Here is a 22,973-nt window from a genome sequence, read left to right on the forward strand (position 1 = left end):
GGTGCTAGTGGTAAAGAACTTGTCTGTCAATGCAGGAGACGTAAGAGACTCTGGTTTGATCCCTGGATTGGGAAGATCCCCTGGAGTAGGAAATAGCAATCCATTCCAGTATTTTCACTTGGAGAATACCATGGACAGAAGAGCCTGGTGGGCTACAGTCCATGGGGTTGCTAAGAGTGGGACTTCACTGAGCGACTTAGCACACATTGTATGGCACAGTACAGCCCCAGGACTCGAAGATATAATACAGTCCACTCAGTTCAATCCTCATTTCTGATAAGTAAAAGTTTTTTTTTTAAGGATAAGTACATCCCAAGTGCTCCATTATCCGAATTTAAAATTTAACCTACCTCCTACATTTTTCTTTTTTTAAAATGATGTGATTTTATTTATTTACTTTTTCTTTTTTTTTTTTTGGCCATGCTGTGCAGCATGAAGGATCTTGGTTCCCCAACCAGAGACTGAATCCACACCTCCTGTATCAGAAGGTGGAGTCTTAACCACTGGACCTCCAGGGAAGTCCCTGCCTCCTATATTTTTACTCACCAAACCAGGCAACTCTATTTCCAGAGACTTCTGCTGGAGTGGTCTTGGGAACAGCATCTGAAAAGACCACAGACTTGTTACTCCTGGGGTAAAGAAGGAAGGAGGCGGTGAAGGGGAAGGATCTTAGGAGGGCAGTTAAACTACTAGAAAGGAAGCTCCCTGAAGACAAATGACTGGGAGAAAAAGTCCAGCAGAAAGAAAACACAGGTTCCGGAAGTTGCTTTCTGAGAGAGAGTGTGGAGTAGTGTGGTGCTTGTGAGTGTCCAGCATGGCATACCGGGGCCAGGGCCAGAAGGTGCAGAAGGTGATGGTGCAGCCCATCAATCTCATCTTCAGATACTTGCAAAATAGATCGCGGATTCAGGTGTGGCTTTATGAGCAAGTGAATATGCGGATAGAAGGCTGTATCATTGGTTTCGATGAGTATATGAACCTCGTATTAGATGATGCAGAAGAGATTCATTCTAAAACAAAGTCAAGAAAACAACTGGGTCGGATCATGCTAAAAGGAGATAACATTACTCTGCTCCAAAGTGTCTCCAACTAGAAGTGATAGATGAAGTGAGAAATTGTTTGACAATACCGTTGCGTTTTTCAGGTGTCTTTTGTTAGAGATGTAGTTCTAAAACTTGTATTCATATTGTTCTGCTCACCCTTATGTTATTACCAGATGACAATAAATGCTGTGGGACTGTTTTTATCAAAAAAAAAAAAAAGAAAACACAATATGAGAACACTTTATATTTAATGTCTTCCAAACCCAGGCTATATATTTAATGTGAGGACATATATATTCATGAAAATGAATTTTAAAAGATATGGAAAGATGCATTCCAAAGTGATAATACTAGTGGATTTTGCTGTAGGTTGTTTGGAGGATGGGTGCAGGGGTTGTCTAAGAGACTTAAACTGATCTGCAATGTTTCCAATTTCTTGAAAGAGAAGGTATTTATTGTATGTATTTGTTGCTGTTCAGTTGCTCAGTTGTGTCCGACTCTTTGGGACCCCATGAACTACAGCACAGCAGGCTTCCTTGTCCTTCACTATTTCCCGGAGTTTGCTCAAACTCATGTCCACTGAATCAGTGATGCCATCCAACCATCTCATTCTCTGTCACCCCCTTTTCCTTTTGCCATCAGTCTTTCCCAGCATCATGGTTTTTTCCAGTGAGTCTGCTCTTCACATCAGGTGGCCAAAGTACTGGAGCTTCAGCTTCAGCATCAGTCCTTCCAATGAATATGCAGGGTTGATTTCATTTCGGATTGGTTTGATCTCCTTGCTGTCCAAGGGACTCTCAGGAGTCTTGAGAGTCTCCAACACGACAGTTTGAAAGCATCAACTTGTTGGCACTCAGCCCTCTTTATGGTCCAGCTCTCACTTCTGTACATGACTACTGGAAAGTATGTATGCTACTGTTGCTACGTCGCTTCAGTCGTGTCCGACTCTGTGCGACCCCAGAGATGGCAGCCCACCAGGCTCCCCAGTCCCTGGGATCCTCCAGGCAAGAATACTGGAGTGGGGGTGCCATTTCCTTCTCCAAAAGTATGTATATTCTTACATAAAAATTCAGTTTTTAAAGAGATGGCATATATTAGTAGTAGGTTTTTTTAGTGCTAGTAAAGATTACTATAAAAATGAAAATAGTTCAACAAGTATATAAAATATAAAGAAAAGCTCTCTTCCGTACCTGGATGTCACCTCTCAGGGGCAGCCGCTGTCCCTGTTGAGATGGACCGCTCTTCCATTTTCAGTGTGGACTGGAGCTGAGAGGGAAGCATCCTGACTTGCTTTCCTGCTTAAATATCTTCACCTGGGATGATGATCATCACATATGTAGTTTATAAAAATTAAAGGCTTCTTATCTTCCAGGTGTTTTGACTCAGAGAGAGTCATCGAGGAAAACATGATGTGTTTCACGGTGACACAGTTCCTCAGAGGGTGACGCCAAGGCTTGGCTCCCCTGGCCACAGCCACCAGCCCAGGCTGAGCTCCAGACTCAGAGGCGCTCAGGAGTCCATCTTGAATTTGAGCTGTAGACCACAGTGCTCGTGGGAAACTGGTGATGGGCACTGGTGCTGAGGGGTCAGGAGTAGAGAGACCTAGGGCAGCAGAGTGCGAGCCTGGCCTGTCCCTCAAACCTGCTTTCTGGATTCCGTCCCCTTATGTCTGCAGTCGTAATTTCAGTTCACCACTATTTATGGAGCACAGATTGTGTGCCTGGCATGTGGGTAAATCTTAGGAGCCCACACCACAACGATCTCCTATTTTTTAAAAAAATATTTACTTATTTGACTGCATTGGGACTTAGTTGTGGAGAGCAGGATCTTCAATCATATCATTTTGTTGCAGTGCACAGACTCTCCAGTTGTGGTATGTGGCTCCACAGTTGAGATGTGCACGGGCTTATTTGCCCCTTGGCATGTGGGATCCTTAGTTCCCCCACTAGGGATCGAACCCACATCCCCTGCATTGCTAGGCAGATTCTTAACCATTGGACCACCAGGGAAGTCTGTCCTCTATCTTCAGTCTCTCCCTTTTCAACTGGTTCTTTCCCATCATCATGAAACATGATCAAGCTTTACATGCCTCCTTGGACCCCAAATCCCCTCCAGCCAACACCCTATCTATTTCTTCCTCATAACAACCAACCTTCTTTAACAAGAGAATTGTGCCCCTCTCTCTCCATTTTTTCACATCCCAAGCCCTCCTAAACCACTTACGGTCTGTTTCAGCCCTCGCTAGTCTGCCAGCCTTCTTTGCCAAGAACCTAATGTATCACCAGATCCAGCAGACATCCTTCAGTACCTCTTACCTCTCAGAAGCTCTTGCCATTGTCAGTCATTGCCTCATCCTCATGCCCCATGCCTCTGTGGCTTTTTCCTAGCCCCACACTCTGATGGGTTTCCTTTACTGCCCGCTGCTCCTCCTTGAGTCTGCTCCCAGAGCTCTCCACCCGCCGTCATGTCAGGGAGTCTCCAGCTCTCTCTCCAGCCCAGATCTTTCTCCTGACCTTGTCCATAACAGCTTGCCATGGGTTGGATTTTGTCCCACAACTCTGTCTTGCCCCAAACTCGTATGTTGAAGTCTTAACCCCGAGAGCCTCTGAATGTATCCTTATCTGAAATTAGGTAATTAGTTAAGATGAAGTCACACTACAGTAGGGTGGGCCCCTAATCCAAGATGACTGGTGTCCTTATGAAAAGGGGAGGTGTGAATACAGACATGCACACTGGAAGAATGCCTTGTGAACACAAAGGCAGAGATCGGGGTGAAGTGCCTACAAGTCAAGGGATGCCAGAGATCGCTGGCAAGCCACCAGAGTTCAGGGAGAGGCCTGGAACCAGTTCTTCCTTGCAGCCCTCAGGAGGATCCAGCCCTGTTGATGCCATGATCTTGGACTTTCAGTCTCTGGAACTGTGAGACAATAGATTTCTATTGTTTAAGCCACTGGGCTTGTGGTACTTTGTTATTGCAGCCCTAGGAAACCAATACAAGTGTCTCCAGTTCAGATGGCTCCCTGTCTGGGGGACAGCTTACCCTGACCGTTCACCACCACTGACTCAGCTGGGCCAATCAGATTGTCCCTTGCAGGAATTTGGCACTTGATTCTAAGAGACCTGGAGCTGGGAGTTGTCACAACTCCCAGTTGGGCAGCTCTCTAGAGACAAAGGGGCTTCCCAGGTGGCGCTAGTGGTAAAGAACCCACCTGCCAATACAGGAGAAGCAAGAAAACTCACTGGTAAAACTTACCTGAGCCTGGAGTTTGTAGGAAAAGTTTGATAAGAAATTCAATTTCTGTAATACATATAGGACTACAATATTCAGATTTTCTGTTTCATCATGTCAGTTTGGGAAAGTTGTGTTTTTCAAGGAGTTTGTCCATTTCATGCCTGTTTTCTAATATATTGGCAAAATGTTGTTCAAAATATTCCCTTAATATTTAAACATTTTTAAATCTATTTATTTGGCTGCATCATGTCTTAACTGCGGCATGCAGGCTCTGGGACCAGTGGGCTTAGTTGCTCTGCCGCATGTGGGCTGTTAGTTCCCCAACCAGGGATGGAACCTGTGTCCGCTTCATTGGAAGGCAGATTCTTAACTACTGGACCACGGGGAAGTCCCTCCCTTAAATGCCTGTGGAATCTGTTATGATGTTCCCTCTCTCATTGGACTTGATATTTTCTTAGTCATTACTCATCTGATGGGTGAAATTTCAACTTGCATTTCTTGAGACGTGAATGAAGTTGAATACACTTTGTTCACTGCGTTGCTGACAAGTATCTTTGGCAGCCTCAGTGAAGAGGGCCACGGAGATTCCCTCTGAGGCCCGTTCCAGATCACGAGTTGGTTCCAGGAAGTGGCCCAGCCGGTACCCTTGTCACCTGCTGGCAAACCGCAGAGTTCACTGCTCCAGGAGGCTGATGGTATCTGGCCTGTCTGAGAGTAAACTAAACCACAGCTGGTTGCTCCCAGAGAGGGAGCAAACACTCCCAGCCCTGGCTCTTGGCTGATGTCACCCCCTGCGGCATCCTGAGCCCTTCCTGGCCCCGGAGGGAGGTTTCCGCATGGCTGGCTGACTGGCACGGTCCATCTTCAATTCACATTCCACCTGCTCAGAACCTCAGGAGCCCCCAGGCCAGGGTGGCACTCCCACCCCTGGGGCCCCAGTCCGTCACCTGTGACTGTCTTCATAGCACTCGGCACTGTCCTGGGCCAACGTGTCCATATATTTGTTTTGTCATGTAATGTTTGTCTCCGGCCCTCTAGCAGCCACTGTTTTGTATCTCCAGGACAGTATCTGGCAGGCCTCTCTATGGTTCTCTGCTGACATTACCCCTGGTGACATATTATGAATATTTATGAAATAAACATTGCTGAATGGGTGCTGGGCAGGGTGCTTGACATGTCTTGTCTCATTTCTTCTTCCTCCCCCCAACCCCCTGCCAATTTTTGACAAATTTTAAACATTAAGGAAAATGAAAGCACACCCAGTGAACACGAACACTTGCAGAGCCTCCAACTGTTAGCAAATCATCATATTTGCTTTGTGGTTCTCTCCACACAAATGTACTTTTTGTTGGTGTTGAACCACATGAATGAGCTTCAGACCTCGAGAAACTTGTGCCTAAATACTCTAGCATGTTATCACCCACGAATATAGTGTTCTATGGAGGTCCATTGGCCTCCCTGGGGCTCAGCAGTGAAGAATCCACCTGCAATGCTGGAGGCGCAGAAGCCACAGGTTCAGTCCCTGGGCCAGGAAGATCCCCTGGAGGAGGCATGGCAACCCACTCCAGTATTTCTGCCTGGAGAATCCCATGGACTGAGGAGCCTGGCGGGTTACATCCACAGGGTTTCGAAGAGTCGGACACAACTGAAATGACTCAGCACAGCATGGACCATCCTTGTGCCAAGAAATGAACAAGTACTCCACACCAGATGCTGTTACGGAGACCGTGTTTAAATTCCCCCCAATTAGTTTCAAACTCGGATCCAGTCAGTTTATTTTGGTACAGTGCATTCGGCTGTGAGGTCTATTTACTCTTCACCTTAATAACCCTGTGAAGACACTAAAATCACTAAAATTCCTACTTTACAGGAAACTCAGAGTGAGAGAGTTTGGGGCACTTGCCAGGGTCACACGACTGCTAAGTGGGAGACTTAGCATGCGGTCGTGTATCTCCGAACCCCAGACACAGCTTCTCTCCCCATTTCCTACCTCTTGCCTGCCTGGGCCCCCAGAGGTTTCTCTCCAGGTCTCTGGAGGCTCCCTGCAAGTCACGGGCTGAGGCGGAGGTGAAGGAGCTGACCCAGTCACTCGGCAGCTACTTACTTTCAAGTTCCTCCAGCCACCTCCTCACGCCGATCTTATCTCTGTTGCTCTCTGAGACAGTAGCTGTCGTCTGGGAGTGGCACGGCGTCCTGCTTCTGCCTCGGTTATTTGGTGGGGGATCCACCTGGGCTGGAGGAGGGATGATTGTGGAGCCAGTGGAGGAACACGTGGTGGCCTTCAGATAGGTGTGCAGATACAGGGAGGGCTGCAGCGGGGATGAGAAAACGTCCCCCCGGATGCGTGCAGGCTCACCCGAGACTCAGGCGCCGTAACAGGGCAGGAAAACAGCTCCCTGAGTCATCGGCTGCTTGCTCCCTGCGTGTCAAAACAAAGAGCCTCCCTTGCTCGGAGCTCCACTCCTAGAATCCGTTCCCCTACAACGCAGCACACTGATGCTGTGTACTCGGGCCTGTAAGTGACTGACCTGTGTGAACAGAACCCTGATGAGTAGACAGTGACGCGTGGGACAGACCCAGCTCTCCTATGGATTAATGTCCCCACTGCAGCTGACCTCTAGGGGCCTGGGGCTCCATACGTGGAAAGACCTGGATGGAGGCAGGTGCAGGAAACGAGACCAGGGGCGGAAAGAGACAAGGAGGGGCAAAGAGGATTGCTCAGCCTCTATAATGGGATGAGCCGGCTCCTGATTATACATACAGGAAAAATATATATATATAGGAAATATATATACATGTATGTCTCTAATGGGCCTCCCTGGAGGCTCAGCAGTAAAGAATTTGCCTGCAATGCAGCAGACACACTTCTGATCCCTAGGTCGCAAAAATCCCCTGGAGAAGGAAATGGCAACCCACTCCTGTATTCTTGCCTGGGAAATCCCATGGACAGAGGAGTCTGGCAGGCCACAGTCCATGGAGTCGCAAAAGAGTTGGACATGACTTAGCGACCAGACAAAAACATTATGTCCTCAATGTTTCTGTCTCTCTAAAGACCCTGATAAATCCAGCCTTTGGGGTACAGACTCCTTCCTCCCTGCCATCCTTCCAGGGCCGCACCTCCCAGAGGCAGCTCCACACAGATCCACTCCTGCCCTCCCTGGGCTGAGGTCCTGCCCCTCCCCGACCCTCCAGGGCAGGCACCTGGCACTGTGGGAACACCTGTCCCCACCCAGTCCCCTCCAGCCTCGGGCTGTTCTTTGGACTCAGTCCATGGAGTCTTCCTCTATCCAAAACCTCCTGTGTTATGATTATTTTATGAGTCTAGGCAGGCTTTTAAAAATGAAAGCACTCAACTCTCCCCTGGGGCTAGGAACAATTCAATTTCTAGGACAAAAAGTCCAACCGCCCTCTGAAGAGGAAGAAGCAGGAAAATACCTCTCTTTTGGTAGTGAGTCTATAGGACACTGAGGTGGCTAACTTCGAATCAGACCATTCCTACCCATCGGCTTTGTCTCTGCCCTGCTGTCAGGAGCAGAGGTGATGAGATGCTGGGCTTGTGCTCACATCAGAGTCCAGGGGAGTTCGCAGCCTGCACTGTTGAAGCACACCCTGGTCAAGAGACCCGCTGCTGAACTGCGCCCAGGCCCCAGGGGTGAGTGACCACAGTGGAAGATGTGGGGGTCTCCCTGCAAGACCCCAACTATCTTCTCAAGGCCTACAGTGCAGACCTCGGTGAGGACAAAGAGCCTGGTCTTCCCAGGAGGGTGGGCTGCTCCAGTGTGGCCCGGTGCGAGGCTACATGGTGGTACCGCAGACAGCAGGCAGCCCAGGGCTACTCAGGACAAAACAGGCGAGATGAAAGGTCTCAGCAACCGCACAGCCCGCAAGGGGGTCCCTGACCGTCTTTCAGGCCTAGACTTGGCTCTGTCAGGCTTGAGCTGCCCTGGTTACTTCTGCCGGTCGGAGATGAGGGGCCGCCTGTCTCAGGCAAGGAGTCACCTGCCCTCCTAGGCCCCGCTCCATCCCCATTCTCTGAGGACTCACTCTCCCTGCCTCCACCTGTCCTGAGTCCCTCCACCCACCTCAAGACAGGTGGTGCTTCCCGAGACCTGTCTCAGATACTGGAAGGGCCCCACATCCTCAAGGACTTTCCACGTGAGAAATAAGAGGGGCCTCACACTTACACGGTGACCCTACCCCTAGGGATACCCACCCCCTTCATGAGGGAGCAGCCATGGGACCCAAGGGATTCTCCACACACTGCCCCCAAATCCTGGCCCCCCTCCTCCCTGCTGACCTGATGCCAGGACACCCCATGGCCACAGAAGCAGGCCTTGTGAGGCTCTTCCTGCCCAGGTTAATAACACTGGTAATGATCACGGCCTTTAGGGGAGGCCAGGAGCACGTGACAGTGTGACGCACTGGCATTAACGCCCGTGAGGAAGACTAAGCTGGGGAGGGGGTTTTCATCAGACCTGGCTCTCGGTGATGTCGTACAGATGCTTTCCAAACAGTGAGTGTGTTTGTGCAGACCCTCCCCAGTCCTGCACCCGTGATGCGTGTGACTTGGCTGCCAGCCTGTCAAATACAAGGAGGGGGATGGCTGGATGGAGATGCTCACAGCACAGAGTGAGGTGGAGATATTCCCAGGTGCGGTCCACGTGCATCAAAACACCCCAGCTTTCTAGAAGATGTTAAAACAAAAATGCAGGCAAGTAGAAAACAAGAGGCCTTCTCTCCCCAAAATAAAAGTCAAAGTCATCAGTTAGTGAAAAACTGATGTCTGATGGGGAGACTATTGGAGATCTCTGGCTGTGAAGGAAATCTATTTAGGAAAATGGTTTAAACGGCTTGCTAAAATTTCTTTTATTTTTGTAAAATAAATCTGGCAGGGAAAGCTAGACATTTTATAATAATGCAGACTGAGAACTTTCCCTCCCATGTTCCATGAAGGTATACAGCTATCTATCTAACATCTATCTTTCATCTATCTATTTATCATACAGTAGAGGAGTGGCAGAGGGCTTCCTAGGGGGCGCAGGGGTAAAGAATCCTCCTGCCAATGCAGGAGACACAGGAGACTCGGGTTTGATCCCTGGGTTGGGAAGATCCCCTAGAGAAGGAAATGGCAACCCGCTCCAGTATTCTTGCCTGGAAAATTCCATGGACAGAGGAGCCTGGCGGGATACAGTCCATGAGGTTGCAAAGAGTCAGACACGACTGAGCGCGCCCACACACAGTGGTGGCAGAGGGGCAGACAAATGAGAGACAGAGAGAGAGAGAGAGACAGGGAGAGCAGGACGAGCTGCCGCCTAAATACAGACACTGTGAATCTTTGGTCAAGTAGAAGTCATCGGTCACTCAGCCCTGGGTGATGTGAACAAAAACCCTCTAGAGAGGCAAACTTCTAGGGAAAGGGTCTCACATCCCTGTCAGTCTTGGGACCGAGTTCATGGACTCCATCAAGGTCCATCTTTTTCTATAAAGGAACAGACACTACTATTCCTGGGGACCCATCAGAGAACCCAGGCCACAGGGACCACACTCCATGCCATTCTGTGACCACAGAACCTAGCCTGCACCAATCCAAATTAGAGATCCACAGACACAATCCTGAAGTTCCTTCGGGGTTCAGATCAGGAGATAACCATGGTCAAGATCAATTCCCAATCTCATGATGAATGTCTATGCTTTAGAAGAAAACTGAATCTACTCATTTACCGTAAAGATGTGTGAGGGGATGGGAGTTTTTAGGGCAGTATTTCTTAATTAGTTTATGTATAGACTCCTTTGACTCTCCAGTGAATCCTGGGAACACTCTCCCTAGTAAAATACATACACTTTGCAGTTTTCAGTGTTGGGGGGGTCATAGATTCCCTGAAGCCCACCCATGAGCAGCAAGGTAAGGACCCCTGGTCTATAGGCTGAAGCTCTAACCATCTGGCTTATCTATTCCACTGCATTTTTGCCCATGAAGCTTCTTTCATAGGCCATCGGAAGGCTGGTTTCCACCTGTCTCCTCAGACCCCCAAACTGGGATTACATGACTTTCATACATAGCAGATTTAAATACCCTAACTCAGACAGCAGGAGAGCCAGTCTGGCCACTGTGCCTGAGAATTAAACAGTGATTTTGAGCCAGAACTGTGCCATTTCTGCAAGCAAAATACAATGACTGAAACAGGCATTTGAGCTATGGCTAATTTTGAAGAGACCTTCACTGTGATGATTAAGATAAGGTATAATTTTAAAAACCTGGAGGGGTAACCTCCTGCAAGGATGGTGATGGCTCTGGCCGAGGAGGCCAGCTTTTCATAGACTTATGTTTCTCTGGCTGCTGAGACAGCTCAGGGTCTGTTTGGGCTACAAAGCCTCCCTTTGCTTTGGGGTCTGGAGACACATCAATTTGAGACTGTCTGGCTTGTTTATCTTAAGAGATTTTATTGGAGATCAGATAGGTTTCTGAATCCAACCTGACACAGAAAGAAAAGCTTTCTAGTAACTTTTATGAGCTGAATTTCTCTGTCCCTCCAGCCTCCCCTCTTCCCATCACCATGGAAATGGAGGAGAAGATGAGGGGTTTAATGCTATCTTGTTTGGGGATCTTAATGGTATCCATTGAACTGTGTCCGCACAAATTCATATGTTGAAGTCCTAATCCCTAGTAGCTCAGAATGTAACTTTATTTGGAGCTGAGGTCCTTGCAGATGTAATTAGTTAAGGTGAGGTGATTGGGATGGGCCCTGCCTGCATGCGCATACACTCAGTCATGTCCGACTCTTTGCGACCCCATGGACTGCAGCCTGCCAGGCTCCTCTGTTCATGGGATTCTCCAGGCAAGAGTATTGGAGTGGGTTGCCATTTCCTCCTCCAGGAAATCGTCCCAATCCAGGGACTAAACCAGCATCTCCTGTGTCTCCTGCTTTGCAGGGGGATTCTTCACCCACTGAGCCGTTGGGGAAGGTCCTAATCCATCAGAAAAAGGGGAGATCTGGACACAGACATTCATGCAGGGAGAACGCCATGTGAACATATAGGCGGATGGCGGAGATGTGTCTACAGGCCAAGGAACACCAAAGATGGCCAGCAAACCACTGGAAGCCAGGAGAGAGGCAAGATTCTACCTGACAACCCTCAGAAGGGACGAACTCTGCTGATGCCTTGATCTCGGACTTCTAGACTCCAGAACTGTGAGACAGGACATTTCTGTTTTCTAAGCAAGTGATCCCCCAACCTTTTTGGCACCAGGGGCTGGTTTCATGGAAGACTTTTCCATGGACCTGGGGAGGGGATGGTTTCAGGATGATTCAAGGTACTATGTTTACTGTGCACTTTATTTCTATTATTATGATGTCAGCTCCACCTCAGATCATCAGGCACTAGATCCCGGACACTTGGGGACCCCTGTTCTAAGTCACCTCGTTTATGATACTTTGTTACAGCAACCCCAGGAAACAAACACACTAACCCGGGCCTTTGGTGGGCCACAAGGAAACGCCTCATTGTCCCATTTCAAACATCATCAAAAAGTGCTCCACTACACAGATGTTTACAGACCAGGTGGTGGGAACATAAACTCACTCTTGGCCCACCTTAATCTCTGTCCGCCGGAACTGTAATAACCTTTCTATTTACAGAAGAGAGTCTGTATATCTGAGATAGTCTGGGGACAAGAGAAACGAAGGTGAGCCATTCACAGCTTGGCTTGAAGAGCCAGGCTAGAGTCAGCAGAGTGGTGCAAACACGTTTTCTGCCTGCAAACCTTATGATCAAATGAGTCTTGACGTTACACTCCCCAGCAGCGGCCCCTGGTGGAGACCACAGGCACAGGAAACGATTTGCCATTCCAGCTAATACGCGGAGCAACTCGGGAAGGGATTTCTACATGTGGGAGAACACAGGTGTGAAGGGGTCCAGAGAAGCCAGGGAGTCATGGGCTGGGGCTCAATGCAGGAGCCTGTTCTCTAAGGAGTCACCTAACTCCTCGAAAGCTGCAGCTGGCCCCGATCTGTGAGAATTAGGAAAAGCCCCACCACCCCCATCCAGTGAGGGCAGGCTCACAGAGAGGAGGTGGATTTGAAAAATGTGCCCTTTCCTCCAGATGACATGGCGATCAGGTAAGAGCTGAATTCCAGATCCTAATGGCTCCCCCCACCCCCACCCCCGCCCCCGGCCAGGCGTTGGGTGTTCAGCGAGCAGCCTACACTGATGTAAACGGCAGTTCTGATTGCTTTCTTCGTTCTCAGTCTGTATCCGCTTCTATTCATGCACTTGTCCCACATGGGTGGGGGACAGCTTGTTGTTCAAGAATGACAGCTGGGACTTCCCTGGTGGTCCAGTGACTAAGACTGGGAGCTCCCAATGCAGGGGACTTAGGTTCGATCCCTGGTTAGGGAACTAGATCCCACTTGCTACACCTAAAGATGTCGCAACTAAGGCCCAGCACAGCCAAGTAAGTGAGAAAAAAAAAAAAAAAGAATGGCAGCCAAGGCTCCAAATGTGGGTAAGAAGTGCTGGGTGGTCCACATTTTAAGTCCAAGGAGGCCAACAGTCAGAGCAAGCCTATTCACAGGGCTCACTGAGTGGTGCCTATTGAAAACTTTCCCTTTTTCCCATCCTCCTCCCCCACCCCCCCACCCCAAATAGGGAAGGAGGTCAGCAGCCTTTGAGAGCTCAGTGCTTGTGGGGAGAGGCTATTCTCTTAAAAGGGGGGTGGTGCCTTCCCTCCATGATGCCAAGTTGGGGACTGCAAGAAAACCCCTAAGGCGGGGGTGGGGGGTGTCTGAATAAGAGGAGACTGGAGTCCCTTTCCACCTGATTGTTTGCTGAGCTGCAGAAACCACTTGCCTCCTGGGTTTGTTCTGGAGCAAGTGGGCTGGTGGGGATGAAGTGGCTCAGGGTCAGGCCGGTCCAGAAACTTCGGAGGTCGGTCCCGCCGGATCTTCTGAGTCTCTAACCTGGGGTGCACGCAGGGAGGGCGCACTCAGGCTAACCCTGGTGGCGCTCCAACACCCTGGTCTCCCTGAACACCTTCCCCAGTCCCGACAAGTAGTGGGGTACCCTGAGCCAGAATTCTCCCAGAGAAGTCTTACGTGGCTCTGAGCCGACCTCTCTGGGGCCACCGGCCCGCCCTTCTGAAGAGCAAGGCATCCTCAACAGGAGACCTGACTCAGAGCTTGGACCAGACCGGCCTCCACCCACGGAGATGGCCCTAGGCCGCGCGTTGTTGTCGGGCAGGGAAGCGCCATCCCTCATCCGCCCCCAACAAGGCCTTCTGGAACAGGGTCCAGTCCCCTCCACAGAACTTTCCCGCACTCTCCGGAACGTTCCAAAGGTGTACTTCGGCCACCAGAAGTTAGAACGTGGTAGGATACCCTTACATATCGCTAGATGGCGACCCTGCGTTAAGAGAAAGCGAAATATCGCTGGAAACAGCGCCGCTCGCCGCCTGCCTGCCTCTCCGCCGAGGCGGGGTCTCTGGAGGCTATCGAGACAGAAGAGGGTGCAGGAGGAAGGTGCTGGCTTTCGGGTTCGCCCGGGGACTCCGGGGGCGTGGCTCTGGGGGGCAATTCCTCCTCCAGGCCCCCCGGGAGCGGGGATGTCCTTCCCCAGCAGGGCACACAAATGCCAGCCCAGCTTCCCGCGGCTCCGGAGCTGTGCGCACACGCGGAGTGGCTCCTCGTTACCCGCTGGGGACCAGCTTTGCCCCCCAAAGATGTTTTCAGGTGAAGCACCATCTCAGGGCCAGGACGTGAGCCCTGCGAGAGGGGGAGAGAACGCTCACGGCTGAGCACCGGCCTCCAAGACACAGGCTCAAGGCCACGGCCAAGGTGGCGCCCGCGCGCCGCAGCAAGGTCAGACCCGGGCGGGTTCCTAGAAAAACCAGAGTGGTTCGGTGTGCTCGCAACTGTACAACTTAAATAATAATAACCGTGGGCTTCCCAGGTGGCGCTAGTGGTACAGAACCTTCCTGCCCACGCAGGAGACGTAAGAGATGTAGGTTCGATTCCTGGGTGGGGAAGATCCCCTGGAGGAGGGCTTGGCAACCCACTCCAGTCTTCTTGCCTGGAGAATCCCATGGATGGGGAGCCTGGCGTGCTACGGTCCATAGTGTCGCAAAGGGTCGGACACAGCTGAAGCGACTTCGCCAAAACAAACAACAGGAACAATAATGAAAGCTCTGCAGTGTATTTGGAAGCTTGTGGAATTGGTCCAAGGATGCTCAGTTGTGTCCGACTCTTTGTGACCCGGTGGACTGTAGCCCCAGTTCCTCTGTCCATGGGATTTCCCAGGCAAGAGTACTGGAGTGGGTTGCCATTTCCTCCTCCAGGGAATCTTCCCCATTCACGGATCAAACCTGCGTTTCCTGCATTGCAGGTGGATTCTTTACCACTGAGCCACAGGGACGCTCTCTGGGCATATTTGAAAAGTGGTAACTGGAGGCCACTTTTGAATCTTCACCCTTTATATTAATTCGCAGTACTATATATTTTGTGTATGTTTCATTTTGGTCCTGAAACAACTCCTTCAGGGAGATGGGGCAGGGAGCTTTACTGCAGGGCGTTGATTTGACCAGGCCCAGTGGTAAATCAACAGCCCAGCTAGTGCCGAAACTAGCCTGTGCCATATCACAGGAAGCTTTTGCCAAGATGGCTTGTGTGCCAGATGCTGTAAGGTTCAGGGAATTCAGCACTCAGTAAGATGCCAGGTTTCTCTTTTTGATAGTTGTTAGTTACTCAGAGAGATGTTGAGCCCTGATCACCCCATCTAAAACAGCGCCCCCTACCTGCCAACAGTCATTACCCTCTCTCTTTAAATCTCCTCATAGCAAACTACCCCAGCTGGGTGAGGTTTATTGCCTCCCCCCTCCCCCCACTACAGCATCCACTCCGAAAGCCCAGGAAGATGCCTGCAAGTCTCCAATCGCCAACCCGCCCCCTCACCCGGGCTTTCTTGCTCAAGCTCTCTCTGGGCAACGCAGCCCCAGAACTTTCAGTTTTCTAGAAGTGTTCCCTGCCACCACAGCTGCTGCCCCAGAAACCAAGTTATGGGGCTTCAGCCCCCCAGAGGACACTCCCTTCCCTGTTGGCTATTCACTGTGCCCCGCGGTTGCCAAATTCGGGCTTCTGGTCTGGGTGAGGGAAAACATCTCATAGTAACTACCGAAAGTCCAAAGCAGCTCACATGGTTGGGGGAAGAGTCTGCAGCAGCTGCTTTGTCTCCAAGAGACCTGTTTCCCAGGCGCTTCTTAAATCTTGAACTGTTCAAACGTGGCAATGGCTCTGGGGAATTTAATGACGGTCACAACTAGGTGTGTGTGTGTGTGGGGGGGGGGGGGGTGCTAGTGACATCTAGTGGACAGACAGACACCGTGGTGTCCTTAGGGCTCCCCTGTAGCTCAAATAGTAAAGAATCTGTCTGCAATGCAGGAGACAGTAAACCCACCCCGGGTTCAGTCCCTGGGTTGGGAAGATCCCCTGGAGAAGGAAATGGCAATCCACTCCAGTATCCTTGACTGGTGAATTCTGTGAACAGAGGAGCCTGGCGGGCTACAGTCCACGGGGTTGCAAAGAGTCAGACATGACTGAGTGACTAAATTTCACTTTTCATTTCATGCTGTCATTACGCATCCTACATTGCACAAGACAGCCCCCCCACCACCCGCTTACTCCTGTAAGAAAGCATCACCCAGACCAACATGTCAACAGTGCAGAAGTTGCAAAACCCTGGGACATGGCTTTTTAGGTTTATTTGACTCCTGAGTTGCTCCTTAAAAAAAAAAATCTCAATCTGAAAGAAGTTTTGGTGTATATATACACAACAGAATATTACCCAGCTGTAAAAAGAGTGAAATAACACCATTTTCAGCAACATGGATGGACCCTGAGATGATTATACTAAGTGAATAAGTCAGACAGAAAAAGACAAATATCATATATCACTTATATGTGAAATCTAAAAATAAGAATACAAATGAATCTATTTACAAAATAGAAACAGACTCACAAACATAAAAAAAAACTTATGGTTACCAAAAGGGAAGGCAGGGAAGGGATAAATTAGGAGTATGGAATCAACAGGTACACATTACTATATATAAAATAGATAAGCAGCAATGGTTTGCTATATGACACAGGGAACAATATTCAATATCTTGTAGTAACCTATAATGTAAAATAATTTGAAAAATACAACTGACCCACTTTGCTGTACCCCTGAAACTAACACAATATTATAAACCAATTATACTTTAAAAAATCTCAATCCAGAGTGTTCCTGAGCTTATTCTAATACTGCAAGTTAACCACTGGTTAACTTGTCTACTTGTTACTAGTTTCTTTTTTACTTTGTGACCTTTTTTCAAACCACTGTGCCAGTTTGTATCACTTCTGGAGCATCGCTTACTGCTCAGTAATGTACTGCATGCGTGCCTGTGTGCTAAGTCGCTTCAGTCGTGTCCAACTCTTTGTGACCTTATGGTCTGTAGCCTGCCAGGCTCCTTTGTCCGTGGGATTCTCCAGGGAAGAATACTGGAGTGGGTTGCCATCTCTCCTCCAGGTGATCTTCCCGACCCAGGGATGGCACCTGCATCTGTTATGTCTCCTGTATTGGCAGACAGGTTCTTTACCACTAATGCCACCTGGGGAACCCTCAGTAATCCAGGGACAACAGCAAAATGGCAGTGAGAGGTGGATGCTGGCTAAGTGAGGCCCACTCACTGGATAACTGTTCTACACCTTTGAAAAACTACATATGACTACATATCATAGGACTTTGGTCACACAAAATAGAACACTAAGACGTAGACTCACTACAACTTACCCAGAGTCTTCTTGGGTGGTATGGTATTAATTTTCTTGAAGCGGTTTAGACTGCAAGTATTTACTGGGTGGGTTTGGAGTAAGGGAGAAACGAAGCAGGAAGAGATACAGCCCTGTTGTGTGAGGACCGGTGCTGACACCTAAACGCCTCTTGGGGGCGCTGTTCTCTCTTCAGAACAGCACTTAGTAGGCGTCAGGGCTTACGCTCACCTGTGGTCCCTTCCCTCCTGGGATCAACTGGTGTGTTCAGTCCATGAATGATTCTGATGCTGCCATCAAAACCCTTCACACGTTCCCGCAGTGGGATCAGGGAGACCCGGCTCAGGAATCCTGCTTTGCTGATTTCCTGTCCTCAGGAGGAAAGTGGAATATTTCTGACCAGGCAGTGCAAAGGCATGAAGCATACCCTTGGGCACACTTCAACTCTCATTCTGAATAATTAATCTTGTGCATTATTTTATAACTCTCGGCTCTGCAGAATGTTTACTAACACAGTGTTTTGAGTTGAACCATTTCAGAGAACTTTTGACCCAGTAATTCCCCTTCTAGAAATTTCTTCCATAGAAACACTTGTACAGGGCACAGAAGTAAATGTGCTAGAATATTTATCACAGCGCTGCTCGTACTATTAAAAAAATTACGAATAATTTAAATGTCCATCCATAGGAGAATAACGAAGTAATAATAATTATAGTATCTCCATACTGTGGAATTCTATGTTAAAAAAAGAATGCTATAGAGCTATAGGAAGTGACACAAGAAGCAAGTTGCAGGATGTATTAGCTTCAGTTTTGTAAAAAAAAATCATAAATACTTATTTTACATATATTAAAAAGTGCTTAGAAGCACATGGAGTATACCAAACTCTAGTGAAAGGTTAAAATTAAAACATTTTTATATTGCCTGCATGAAAACAGCTTCTGTATTAGCTTTATAATTTTAAAAATGTGTTTATTTTGGTTGTTGTAGAAAAAAGGTACAAAGTCAGATTTGGTTTTCATCCTCAACAAGGGTAAGTCCCTTGCAGGTTCCTGTTACTCTCCAGGGAGAAGGCTAATGCATGAGGCAGTGGTTTGGAGCAGGATTATTATTGAAGACATCATTCTCATCATAAAGTCAATCTTTTGGCCAACACTAGCTTTTTTTTTTTCTTTTCTGGCTGCAGAGCATGTGGGATCTTGGTTCCCTAGCCAGGGATCAAACCCGCTCCCCCTGCACTGGGAGCGTGGAGTCTTAACCGCTAGACCACCAGAGAAGTCCCAAGACTAGCTTTTCTTGACTGCAGAAGTTGCTTCCATCAGCAAATCCAGCTCACTGTCAGAGCTGGTGCCCAGGACGCTCACCAAGCGACCCAGCGTCCGTGCACTGGTGGGGCCCTTGTCGTGAAGCTCTGAGCGCCGGGCCTGGGTGTGGCCTTGACCCGTGTATTCCCAGCACCTGCTCCGTGCCCTGCGCAGTGTGTATTTACTGCTCGGTAACTGTTAACAGAATTGTTGACGGAAGGCTGTTTGATCCCTGTCGGCTTGATTTTCAGATTTGGGGGCTGTGGGGTGTCTGTGAAGGTGGCTAGAAGTTCCTGGGTCATGAGCCCCAGGGTGTCTCCTGGGTTCCTCACTCTGTACAGTTGTGAGTTGGCCAAGCCACCTGAGCAGCAGCTGGTAAAGTCTTAACACACGGGAGCAGACACTGTCCTGGCCTCAGACAGGATACCACGGAGTCGATGTGACACGTCTAAGCGATCTACAGAATGTTTCTGCTACACAGTTGTTGTTGTGTTAGTTGCTCAGTCATGTCCAACTCCCTGCGACCCTGTGGACCATAGCCCACGAGGCTCCTCTGTCCATGAGGTTCTCCAGGCAAGAATACTGGAGTGGGTTGCCATGCTCTCCTCCAGGGGATCTTCCCAACCTAGGGATCGAACTTGCATCTCTTATGTCTCCTGTTTTGCAAGCAGATTCTTTACCACTAAGCCACCGATGTAAATGGTAATCACCTTAAATAATGGTAAGTGGGTTCATGGCTGAAGCAAAATCAGTCACTTCTGGGGTGTCTTTGGAGCCTGGGTACCAAAGAGGGATCTAAGTGGACTTGTAACTGCTCTGAGCTCCTTTCAGAGATGCTCTGGACTCCAGATCAGGCCCACTCACATGCCGACTCTCTCTCTGTTTCTGATAAAGGGGGGTGGTCCCCAGCTGTGAGCTCTCAGAGCTGAGCCTCAAGCTCCCCTTCCTTCTGAAGGTCTCCCCGGCCTCCATCCCTGACACAGAAAACATGACTGGTGGCCCTGCTTTGCCCAGCTCCCGGCCCAGGCCCCCTGGCCTTGCTATCCCAGGTCTGTTGCCCCTCGGTCAAAACCTCAGCCAGACCTCAGAGTCCTTACTCCCAGTGATCTTTCTTGGTTTCTGTGAGATAAAAATTCTGACATAGGTGCTCTGAATGCAACTTAAATATGGTCTTAATGGGGCCTCTGGTCGGTTGATATTTAATGAAAATGCACAAGAATGGAAAACAAAAAATATCTTCCTTCCACACCCCCTAGTTCTGCTGTACAGAGATAAATACCCATTAACTCTTTCTTGTGTATCCTCATAAAAATCTTCATTTCTGTACCAGCACCCGTACACACATCCTCATCTTTTGGTGGCCAGGCATGGACATACCCTCTGCCACTCTTCTGCATCTTCCTGTTTTAGCTTAGCTTGGAGATTGCTCCAAATCAACAGATACAGATTTACCTTATTCTTTTTTTAAGTAATTTTTTTATTTTGAAAGAACTTTATTTATTTGCCTGCACTAGGACTTGGTTGCGTCGAATGAGATCTAGTTCCTTGACCAGGGATTGAACCTGGGCCCCCTGCATTGAGGGCACGGAATCTTAGCCACTGGCCCACCAAGAAAGTCCTTACCTTATTCTTTCTAAAGGGCTTTCCTGTTCCACTGTCTATATGGGAAACACTTACTGTTTTTTTCCTGCCCAGCAGCCCGGGAGAGTAGCATTTCATCCTGTGAGAGTAGCATATCCTTTGTCTCCTCCCCACCTCCAGTCCTATAACGTGGGTGAGGATGGCCTTGACCTCAGCTACAGCCTTGGACAAACGACCCAGATCTTATCATCGAGACTAGTTCAAGGGTGGACACATGACCCAGATGCCAGCAAGGTCAGTGAGGGCCATAGTTTTATCTGAATTATTAAGGTAAGAGAAGCTCTCTTTTTCTTACTGAACTTGGAACCAGGAAAATGTGGTCCTGGAGCAGTTTCCATCATGTGGAGTCTGAGAATGAAGCCTATATGAAGAAAAATGGAGCCAAAATAGGGAGATGCTTGTCTTGATGGCATAGTTTTAAGAGTCTGGTTCGTTTACCTGGAGCCCTCCCTCTCCACCCGGAACTTTTAATTACACGTGCCAATGGATTCCTTTTTTGCCTAAGCCAATTGGGCCGGGCTTTGTGCAGCTCGCCGTAGGAAGAGTTTTGCTATGGAAACTGGCATCAAGAATGACTGGCACGACTTCCCTGGTGGTCCAGTGGTTAAGAATCTGCCTAGCAGTGCAGGGACATGGGTTTGATCCCTGGTTGGTGACCTGAGATCCCATGTACCTTGGGGCAGCTAAGCCTGTGCGCCACAACTACTGAAGCCTGTGCGATCCGGAGCCCACACACCACGAGGAAAAGGTCCCACATGGCTCATAAGAGATCCTGGGTGCTGCATCTAAGACTCAGTGTGGCCAAATAAATAAATAAATGAGGGATGGCAAGGGACCCCAGCATGCTGAATCAGCTGAGTCAAAGAAGGTGGAGATCCTTCTCTTCCTGGTAGCAAGTTGGCCATTCTTATCACATTGTAATGAAGCAACTGATTAAATTGTGGCCATTCAGACTAAGGGCACTATTCTACTTACATGAGGTGCCTAGACTAGTCAAATTCAGAGGGGAAGAGTGTAGAGCAGTGGTTGCCAGTGGCTGGGAGGAGCTGGAAACAGAAAGTGGTTGTTTCGTGGACACCGAGTTTCAGTTTTGCAGGATGAAAGGAGCTCAGGAGACGGATGGTGGTGACGTCTGCACAAAATGTGACATACTGAGAGCCACTGAAAAATGGTTAGGATGGTAAATATTACTTTGCACGTATTTTACTTAAAAACATACACGGAAGGAAAGAAACACAGCTTTATTATGAGAGGCCCCTTTTTGCCTATGACCTGCAATCCAGTATGGCTGAGAGTCTGTTCAAGCTCTATTGGAAAAGCTGAATTTTCTGCAACAAGCTGGGGGCACTGGGAGCACAGCCTGAGAGGCAGAAAACAGCCAGAGAGAAGGTTGAGATTGAGGAGGCCAGTAACGTGACCTGACACTTGGGTGTCTCTTGTATGGTTCGCATCTATGAGCTCATTACTCCTAACGACCCACTGGGGTAGATGCTGAATTTCAGATAAGGAAAATAAGAGCAAGAGGAAGTTAAACAAGTAAATCCTGATGAGGTAAGGCACAGAGTCCTGGCTATGACCTGGGCAGTCAGTGGTTTCATTCCTACTCTACGGCATTTGGAAAGGAACAGCCTGGAAGCCCCTGGAATCCCAACTGGATCGTGTTGTCAGAGAAGCCAGCGCTGGCTCACCAAGCCTCTGCCCCAGGGCAATCTCCAGGTCCTGCTGCCCCAGCCTGTGACCAGAGGTGCAGAAGAGCCCCCGCGTGGGGACGTCACAGCTGCCCTGCCCGCCATCCCCTTTCACTCTCACATGCTTCAATTTCCATGGACTCTCCTCCTTCCCGAGAACAGTCTATGGACAAGTTTTGGAAAACCGCTGACCGTACAAAATTATTCAGTGCTTCCAAGATTCATTCACCACAGTCCTCTTTTTATTTTTATTTTTTTGGTGGGGATGACATTAAGTTTTTCTTTAATTTTTAAACTTTTTATTTTGTATTGGAGGCTTCCCAGGTGGCTCGTGGTAAAAGAACCCGCCTGCCAATACAAGAGACATTAAGAGCCACAGGTTTGATCCCTGGGTGGGAAAGATTCCCTGGAGAAGGGCATGGCAACGCACTCCAGTATTCTTGCCTGGAGAATCCCCAGGGACAGAGGAGCCTGGAGGGCTCCAGTCCAAGGGATCTCAAAGAGTTGGACACAACTGAAGCGACTTAGCACACACATAGGTGATTATCAATGGCCATCAAAGGGACTCGGCCATAAATATACATGTATCCCTTCTCCCTCAGACTCCTCTCCTATCCAGACCGCCACATAATGTTGAGTGGAGTTCCCTATGCTATACTGTAGGTCCTTGTTGGTTATCCATTTAAAATATAGCAATGTGTACATGTTGATCCCAAACTCCCTAACTATCCCTTCCTCCCATAGTGTAATGAAACACTATCACAGTTGTCTTTTTTAAAATTTTATTTATTTATTTGGCTATGCTGACTCTGAGTGACAGCATGCAGGATCTTCCGTCTTTGTTGCTGCATGCGGAATCTTTAGTTGTGGCATGCAAACTCTTAGTTACGGCATGTATGATTTAATTCCCTGATCAGGGATGGAACCTGGGTCCCCTACATTGGGAGCATGGAGTCTTAGCCACTGGACCCCTAGGGAAGTCCCTCACCTCTTTCCCTGTGCACAAGTCCAGGAACTGACACTCATTTCCTGGGCCACAGAGTCATTGTTTAATGTGTCTCACAGTTGACTCTGGGGTTGGAAAATCTCCTGGCTGAAGTCTTTTGACTATGATCATTATTTCTGCTTGAACAATCTACTTGTGTGCGCTACTCGGGGTAGTAAGCTTAGTCAGTGTATTAGGGTTAGGTGGAGGATGAGAAAGAGTCAGAGTCATCATCTGGCCTGATCGAAACTGGCAGAGGACAAATCACATCACTGGGGAC

The 22,973-nt window shown here is 48.8% G+C and overlaps 1 protein-coding gene across 1 annotated transcript; it reads left to right on the forward strand.

The window, feature by feature from the left end:
- Positions 1 to 737: 737 nt before the first annotated feature.
- LOC122438710 (small nuclear ribonucleoprotein E) lies at positions 738 to 1,260 on the forward strand. The gene has a single exon (XM_043463852.1). The coding sequence runs from the start codon at positions 815 to 817 to the stop codon at positions 1,091 to 1,093; it is 279 nt and encodes a 92-aa protein (XP_043319787.1). The 5' UTR covers positions 738 to 814; the 3' UTR covers positions 1,094 to 1,260.
- The last annotated feature ends 21,713 nt before the right edge of the window (positions 1,261 to 22,973 follow it).

This window comes from Cervus canadensis, chromosome 3, assembly GCF_019320065.1.
Source record: "Cervus canadensis isolate Bull #8, Minnesota chromosome 3, ASM1932006v1, whole genome shotgun sequence".
Lineage (NCBI taxonomy): Eukaryota > Metazoa > Chordata > Mammalia > Artiodactyla > Cervidae > Cervus > Cervus canadensis.